Here is a 9,410-nt window from a genome sequence, read left to right on the forward strand (position 1 = left end):
CTACTTTACTATCAGTGCCATCGACCTTGTGGTTGTCAAAGATAACAGACTTACAATTAAGCATGCCAGACGTGTGTTATGTCTACATTAGACAAACGTTAGAATTACAACAGTGTAATGGCCAGAAATCAAATATTACATTAAAGATCATTGAAACAAATTGAAAAAGATGCCAAATTTAGCTACGGCCTCATATAGATATAAGAAGATGTGGTTTGATTGCCAATGAGACAACTCTCCATCCAAGTCACAATTTGTAAAAGTAAACCATTATAGGTCAAAATACGGCCTTCAACACGGAGTCATGTGCCTGAAGGTAGAAAAAGCTCAGTGTTTCAAATGATTCATTATCTCATAAAAATGCAGTAAACTAAACAAATTACCATATCAATGATATTTCATGTCAGCACAGATTAAAAATCCGAATAGAACTTTCATGATATGACCACTGATGTTCATATCATCTTTGTATCGCGATTGATGATATTAACCTTAGCTGCTTCCATGCTATCTTGCATTAGAAAAAAATGGTAAGAAGTAGAACAAAATTCAAATTTGTAATATTTACTTGATCTTAGTTCAAGTAAATATTACAAGTTTGATACTCATTAAATGCGAAAGATGCGCAAAATTCCAAAGTAGAATCAAAACTCATAAGCTTCCAACCCTTAAATTCGTAATAATGAAAAAGAACAAAAAAAGCAATGATAAAAGATGTATTAAGAAAAATACTGAACTTCCAGGTAAATTCAAAGAGGGAGAGTCTATAAAACCTCGACAATACCAACCAACGGGACACTGGAACATCTGTCACATTCCTAACTTGGTTTATGCATTTTCCGAAGACAAAAGATGCTTTTCTTTTGATCGTTTAATTGTTCCAAATTATTAGAAATCTTTATTATAATGTACCTTGAAAATATTTTTAGTAGAGAATTGATATTTAATTTATTAAGTAAATACAGAATTGTTTATGTAAGAAAGAATGACTTATCTTCATCAATAACAAAACTTCTCCTTTACGTTATTACAATATCTTTCTGCACAATTTCACACATGACGCATAACACTGTAATAACGGTGTAGCTGATGAAAACAAATGTATAACATAATGAAAAAAATAACTTGTCAGAAAGTAAAGTTCGAGTGAACTGGTGTTAAAATTTCTCAACATTTGATTGGCTACACATGATACTTTTATTTTTTCCTCAACATTTCTATGAACAATATAAACTGGATTTTTAGCGTCTGTAGCAAACTTAACTTTGCAGAAATCAACGTTCAAAAGTATAAAAGCTAATTGGAGTGAAAAGAAGATTCAAGTTGTAGCCGCATTGCTCTGCTTAATAGTTTTTCTATATTCTGAAGGTAAGTGTTTATTTGAAGTAAAAGAAACATGGGTTAAAAAGACATTATTTTTGATGACTTTAATACTTTTGAGTAGTAATAGAAAAGAGGGTAAATATAAAAATGACCGATATAGTTTCTATTCAGTCGACTTGACATATTGTTATGGCACCAGTCTATTATTAAAGACTGTATGTTGCCCCATAGATTTTTTTATTTTGGTTATTAAGGTCGGGTTACTGACTCATTGAAGTATATCCAACATCTCCTTTAAAGTCTATTGAAAAAAAAAGAAATGCAATTTACGACCATTTAATAATTTTCTTAAATTACTATTTTTTTCAAATAAAGACTGTCAGACTTGATTCATACAAAAAACAACTCATGGCGGGACATAAAATAAAATATTTCAGGACAGGACAGATCTCCGATAATTCATTACGAGACAGAGATAAGATCTTTCATGACTGGATAGAGATAAGATAATTCATGAAGGTACAGAGACAAGACAAGACAATTCATGACGGGATAAAGATTTGATAATTTATGAAATGACAGAGATTAAATGATTCATGATTAGACAGATATCAGACTCAACTTAATTGTACATTCTTTCTATAAATTTTCCTAGTTTTGCACGAAGCAAGAAAGCGAAAATGTGATCACGTTAATTTTGAGGACATGTTTAATACAAAAGAAACTTGTGTTTTATTTCCAATTCAATATTTTTGTTTTTCTTTTAGCTAATATAATATCTTTTTCCCTTGTCTATGTTTTGTAAACATTTTATTCTTCACAACCCTGAAACATGAAGTAAAGAAACTGGGGACAAATACCAGCAATAACAACTTCAGAAATAACATGACATCATTTAAATTTTGCAAATTTTTTTTTAATAGTTTTATCTTTCAAAGCATACACAACGTATACATACGTTTGGTTTTTAGTTTCAAACATTTACATTAGCGGAATATTGAAACAATATTTCGCTATTTGTAGTCAGTTTGGTTCAATTTTGTCAAACAGAGCTGAAAAAAAAACAAAAAAACGTCGCTAGTTTATTGTTGGATTTTAAGTCGATAATTTTTCGAAAAACTAAGGATTTTCTACCCTATAATCAGATTACCCTAGTTGTATTTTGGAAAAGCTTTCGGAATTTGTGCTCTCAATGCTCTTCAACTTCGTACTTTATTTGGCTTTTAATTTTTTGGCCTGTTTCGAGCGTCACTGGTGAGTCTTTTGAAAATGAAAAGAACGTCTGGCGAACAAAATTTCCTTGTATTACAACAAAAAAGTAATCATTACCATCATGTTCAATATGTTTAATATGAGTTCAGAATGTCAGGACTTAAATCACTTTCAATGTCTTTTTTTTTGCCAATATATTTATTTTGAACATACAATTTTGTATAGGTAAACCCCAAGGCAAGGGCAAATGCAAAGGCAAGGCAAAGAACAACTACGAATTAAGTTATGAGAAAAATGGGTACCATGACCAGGAAAATCCGTGCAAAAGGTGTAAAGGTAAACTTGAAACAGTTCTTAATTGATAATCATTTGTTTTGTTATCCAGTTGAAAAATGAAGTTTGAGTTACTGATGAAATTTCTAATTGTCAATAATTACCCCATTAAAACAATTATTTTACAGCTATTTATGAAAGATTATACTGTTTTTGATGTAATATTGTTACTTGTTCTCTTATATTGTAATATTCTTCCTGTAGAAATGTTAATTTTACTGTTATTCCTTTCCTCCGGTCGTCAAACAGATATTTGCGTCATATTTTTTTCCAGTACTACTGAACATAATTATTTCATCAATGATCCTTAGCTCAGCAGTGGTTAGACACATTTAAGAATCTGTAAGACACCTTCTTTCTTTTTGTCATGCTTTTGATTTTTCAATTTTATGTGAGAATGAACTTAAAATGTTGTCGAATTATTCTCGAGTTATTTTAAACAGAATGGCATAATGTTTGGTCAGCATTTTGTTAGTGAGTTGTTACGAAGGGGCTCTTTAGACCTGTCAAACAACTACTTCCTGTTTACTTATACTTTGAATAACGATTGGGGTATGATAAGCGCAAAAACACGTGCATTCTTAATGTAATAATTAGATTATTTCTCCATGGACTTGGATTGATCATGCATGTCTAAAGCATGGAGTTTGTTGGACATTAGTTTTTGGATGGACAATCTATTTTCAATATTAGGTCTATGTACATTTAAAGTTACATTATCACGATAATGATTTTGGTTTAATGCTTATTCTTGTAATTCTTGTTCTTTTTTAGCACTTAACTGCATTATATTTTTGTTTAACAACATGGGTGTAATTTACAAATAAAGTTATCATTATGAAAATCAACATTGGATGATCTTGAGAATGTTTGTAGTTGATACGAGTAGGGTATAAAAGGACGTGTATGTTAAATTGTTAATGCAAAAGTGGACTCGCTTTATGTGGTTTATATGCTTAAATATGTTTCGTAATTAACTAAGTGAACTTTTTGACTCGAATTGAAAATAAATTTTATTAATTTCGTGAGTCAAAGATTTTCAGATTTTACATTAAAAACTCTATTGCGCACTGGAATAGTTTCTGTTATAGGTTGTAGCATTACTTAGGCAAACGTTTATAGATTGAAAGGTAACAATAAACATACAAAAATCAACAGGAAATAGTTTCAGCTACTACATTAGAGTTATACACATTTATTCTATCTTTATAGGCCCTTGCAAAACTCTTCCAACATGTCCAGAGGGTTACACGAAGCTGACTAATCAAAGTATTAGCCCAAATTGTTACCTCTATGGAGGAAGCAATGTTACGTATAGAACAGATTGGCATGTAGCAAATGTGAGTTCGTCATACAACAAACCAGTATTTTTAAAACAAGAACTTTAAGTTAGAATATACGTTTACATTATCATAATTCAGATTAACTAACATAATAGGTCACCTGCAGGTAAAAACTGCAAAATTATAAAGTATAACATATTAAAAATACTGTTTGACCACATTGCGATAGATAAGAGATAGTTATGGATGTTAAGCGAGTAGGTGAAGGATAAACATTAACGTGACAGTAACCCGATAGGTGTTCATACGTAGCTACAGACTGAAAGAAGACTGTATTGCCCACCTTGTTTCTAAATAACGAAAAACTTTATATGAAACCTCTCTGGGTTGTACCTATATACTTCTGAACTACAGCAGTTCACGATTACATCTGATTTTAGGAGCATTCGTAAATAAAAGGGTCACTGTTTGTTTGAGCTTTATCCTGCGGTTTTAAAAATAATAATACCAAAAGAAGGACGAGATAGTTCATTTACTCTTTCCCTTAAATGCCTAACCAGCTCATTCTTTTATTTTTTGGTTGTTAATCATATATTTTTGGAAAGCAGGCAACCATGTTTGAAGTTTGAAGGTCGTTACGGTCACTTAAAGATCTTTAGTTTCATGAATATGTAGGTTTTTTTTTTTTTTATTTCTAGGTGTCAATTTATTTTTAAATTTTATGAAATTGAAGAAACGCATTTCACTCCTTCTGTTTGTCTGTTTGTTTATTCGCTCGTCTGTTACCCTATTGGACGATAATGAAATTATCAGTTGACCAAAATCTTTTGAGTTTTTGAAAGAATGACATGGACAATAAAATCAATTCTTTTTATTTTGATGGTAGAGTTATATCCTTTATATTTAAAAAATAAAAATCGGAACTATGCTGGTTTTCCAAATGACGATTAAGTAACACTAGAAATAATCTTTCATATATTTAAGCATAATACCATGAATAATAAAATACATCTCAAATTCAATTTTGTGGTTTTTTTTATTTACTGTTCAAGATTTCTGCGCCTTAATTAAAATGGGTCTTGTGTCCCAATGATTACTTAAGTTTTTTAAACTTGCAGCTTATATCGTGGACCAAAAACTTCTAACAAAGTGTGGTTTCCAAAAGTTTGACTTTTTTATGAATTATGATAACGCCTATAGCTATCTTTTTTAAAAATGGTGTTTTGTTTGTGCCTGAACGATAAAAAATGTTCCGCTTGACATAATAGTTATTTCAATCGACTCATGGAACATAGTCGTCAGATCAAAATTTTATTTTGACAGCGATTATTTAAGAGTTATTTTCCAGTTGTGTATACTAATAAATGTAATTAATTGAAATCGTAGTTCATTTATACTAAAACTATAAATTTATACTTTACCTAATTGGGAGTTATATTGTATTTGATTTTCTGCCCTTTTGTTCATTCGTCTTTTCGTTCAACATTAATTTCTGTCATACTTTTTTCAGCTACTTCTGAACAGAATTACTTCACATTATGTCTGTAGTTTGACAGTCGTAAGTGGTAACGCGAGAATACTTTTCAGACAAATAACGATATTTCTTTATGCCGATATTATGAAATTATCAACATGTTGAATAAAAAATATAAAATATTGTCACATCCAATATGCTATTCAGGAGATCAACTGCAAAATAAAATTTGATGTTGCAATTTGGTTTTCACATTGTCGTATTTAAAATAATAATAACAAGAGTTTTCTTAATTTTTTTCCATTGTATGACGGATGTATGGGTGTGTACAAGAGATATGGACAGTTCGCACTAGTATTTGTTGTGATGACCAGGACATCAAATAGAATTTGTCATGTCTAGAATGTATAAAAATGCACTATTTGCGATGGCAAAACAAGATATACATTTTCAAAAATATGACTCTTCTTAAGTCAAGAACATTTTAAAATGATTTGCATGTTTTATTATTTATTTTTTTCTGTCTAGGCGATATGCACCAGTACTCCTGGTGCTTACTTGTGGATTCCAGAAACAAGAGAAGAGGCTGAAGCAGTTTTAGCCAAATTTGATGTCTTTGGTAAGCAACTGTCCAATTTTCTGTGTTAAGTAGTTGTATTAGTCTATTACATAGTTTTGTAAATGTCTTTTGGTTATTGTGTTGTTTTTTTGTTTTTTGCTGTTTCGTTGAACTTTTTTCCATTAACCGTCCGTCAGTCGTTTTGGTGCAAGATCACATACTTGATATCAGGTTGAAATGTTGCTCAGATAAATGGTCACATATAATTAGATGTAGATCCCTACTGATTTTTTGTTATCCCTTAAGATCTATGGTAAGTGCCATAGTTACTTAAAAAGACAAACATTTGTGCAAAAACGTGGTTTTCAAATGCTTAATCAAATATCTCATTTTGGATTGCAACCATTTTGGGATTTGGGGTCACGTATATTAAGAATTATACCACTTATTGATTTTGAAGTAACTAGGTATAAGGTGTATGTCAAAGTTGCTTAAAACAGATCTATGCAAGACAATAGTACTATTTGAAACCATTACAGAAAGGAATCATATCTGAAAGTAAACAGATGAAAAAGTATTACATCAGGTTAATTTCATCTGTCCTCTTTACATTGGGGCGTAAGGTATATGAGCTTGCTCACTAAAGTTACCTTAATTAATAGTATGCGTTTCGAATAATAAGTTCAACCATTGTCATTTACCTGTCATAAAAATGTCATAAAATGTAGTATGAAGGCGTTTTTTTTTTCTTTTTAAATATTTTTAATTTTCTACGGTTCATGCTGAGTAACTGATGGATATTTTGAGATTATCCTTACATATTTACAATACATTGGCAGTCAGTTCAATAATTAGAATAATTTTGTGTTGAAATGGTAGCCTCGGTTTAACATGGGAATAGTATATAAATAACACATAGCTGAGAGGGTGATAGAGCAGATTGTTACCCCGAGAAAACATTGTCAACTGAATGTTCTGTAATTACTGTCTATTAAATTTCAAATTCAAAGTAATATACTTTGTCGTCTTGTACATAACAATCATCCGTATTTATTAAAGCGCACACTTGAGCAAGCGTCTCCGTGAAAGGTAATAGAGTATTTGCCATGGGATAGAGTAAATTGTCTCCCTCGTATTAACCATTCAAAATCTGGCATTTTGACATGAAGTATAATAATATGTTTTATTCTAGGTTAAAGCCATAGCTAAGTCCTATTCGGGTTGTGTACTTCTTTATTCTCGTTTGATTAATAGTACACATAAGTTCCTTTTATCACCCTAATTATTAGAATCATAAAAAGTATTAATTCAGACATACAAGTAGTATCATAGCTACTGGCATTTCAGTAATAAAATTTTAAATGACAATTGATGCAGCTCGATTTGTATATTCTCATATCAAAATTTAAAATATTCATCAAAGATTTATAGAAAAAAAAAAACGTTTGATGAATGTTCAAAATAAAGCAACTATTAAAAGTTAAGACTTTAGAGGTACACAAAATGGAGAAATTACATTTCTAACTACATTACAAATACATGTTTCAAATCTGATACCGTAATTCAAATAAAGATCCCTTTTTTATGATGTATTATAAGTTGTCAGTCTATTATTATATTTTGAAGGGATTTTAGGGAATTTTGACGTTTTCACTGGAGCAAACAATTTAGCTGACAGATACAGTTATGTTTATTCAGTAACAAATGACCCATTTGACCAGGACAATCTACCATATGGTATACGTATGTATATTAACCATTTTATAAACTTAAACATTATTCATGAACACAATTATCTATTTTTAGTTAAAAAAAACTAACTGGGAATTCATGAAATTTGAAATAAATTTATATATGCATTGACATTTAGAGATTCTTATTCAATAACCAGTATTGTTTTATGTACCGCTAACGATGGTACAGGTTTATAAATAATTATGAATCTTGAATATTAAAATTTAAAAATTATTTGACAGTAGCAATATGAATATATTTTTGAGACAAGTAGTAAAAATTTCATTAAAATTGGAGAAGAAATGAACTGAAAATATGTTTGGGAAAATTTATTGTTTTATAAATAATTTGTAAGGAAAAAAACAAAAGAAAGAATGAATGGTGTGCACATACTGTACAGATGTCTAAGGGTGTATTCACATGGTTATTCGTCGATATACATTAACAATTACCTGTAGTAGTACGCAGGGAAATATCGCCTAACTAAGAAATTGACAAGGAAACTCATTTAAACATCAACTGCGTCGGATAGAAATCGACCTTATGCAAATGAATATCAATACATCTGTTAACCTATTCGGGTTGAAAAATGGAATGTCTGAAACTGTTTGAAAACTGAACTGTTATAGGAAGATCTATAAAACAGATCAAAATTCATCTATTATTTTGTATTTGAATGTTCCAAAATCAATCAATGTTCAGATTTTTTTCTCACATTTTAATCTGACATGTTCTATTTAAACAGCTTTCAACATAGCTATCCTCCCTAACTTAATGTTCATCTTTCCGATGTGATCATATGCCATGTTCTTAAGTTAGCTTTCTTCGTATTATAACAGATATGCATACTTCAAATGTAATGTATTGTCATTCAATATAAAAATAAATCATATAGAGATGAACAAGAAAGTCTTTTTTTTTTCTATCAACGTTATAAAAATGTTGCTCTTGACATTTAATGCATTTAAGCTTTCTTTTTAGCATTGGAAGGTAACCCTCATTTCAATAATAAAAGTTGTTTCGAACTTGAGTGGGATGTGGAGAAACGTGTATTTGAATGGGACGCTGATGATTGTTCTGGAAGTTCAAACGAGGCATACATTTGCGAGTTTCCAATTGTAAATTTTTAGCATACATATTATAACATTGTTTGAGGTTAACTGGTCTTTTCTTAGATATTTTTTTACGGTATTCATGAGATCATTATTTCTGTAAAAACTTTACAACAAACAGAATATTTCTATCAAACTAAAACAAGATAGTTTTTAGTGTTACTTAGTTTTCTAAACTAGTCGACCAACGTATATTGTATGTTCATGTTATTATCATTGACCTGTGTTTGCCTTATTATATGAATAACTAGATAGTTCGGAAGTATGGTTTTAAACTGTTTACTCTTCGGGTACAACTACATGTCTCTGTTTCATAGATTGTTCAGACTTGTAAAAGTACTGTTTATTGTTTCTTTCGTCACTTTATTTTGTGGTCATGA

At 30.2% G+C, this 9,410-nt stretch overlaps 1 protein-coding gene and 1 long non-coding RNA gene across 2 annotated transcripts in view; both read left to right on the plus strand.

The window, feature by feature from the left end:
• LOC127737139 (uncharacterized) overlaps positions 1 to 9,048 on the plus strand; it is a 39,039-nt gene extending 29,991 nt beyond the window's left edge. The window contains exons 5-6 of the mRNA XM_052247672.1: positions 7,811 to 7,927; positions 8,900 to 9,048. Coding sequence (XP_052103632.1) covers positions 7,811 to 7,927; positions 8,900 to 9,048 — 266 coding nt within the window. The remainder of the gene's footprint in view (positions 1 to 7,810; positions 7,928 to 8,899) is intronic.
• On the plus strand, positions 1,281 to 6,211 carry LOC127698839 (uncharacterized). The gene is made up of 3 exons (XR_007980967.1): positions 1,281 to 1,368; positions 2,761 to 2,871; positions 6,154 to 6,211. It is a non-coding gene; the product is annotated as an uncharacterized LOC127698839 (long non-coding RNA).
• Positions 9,049 to 9,410: the final 362 nt, after the last annotated feature.

This window comes from Mytilus californianus, unplaced genomic scaffold, assembly GCF_021869535.1.
Source record: "Mytilus californianus isolate M0D057914Y unplaced genomic scaffold, xbMytCali1.0.p SCAF_4, whole genome shotgun sequence".
Taxonomy (NCBI): domain Eukaryota; kingdom Metazoa; phylum Mollusca; class Bivalvia; order Mytilida; family Mytilidae; genus Mytilus; species Mytilus californianus.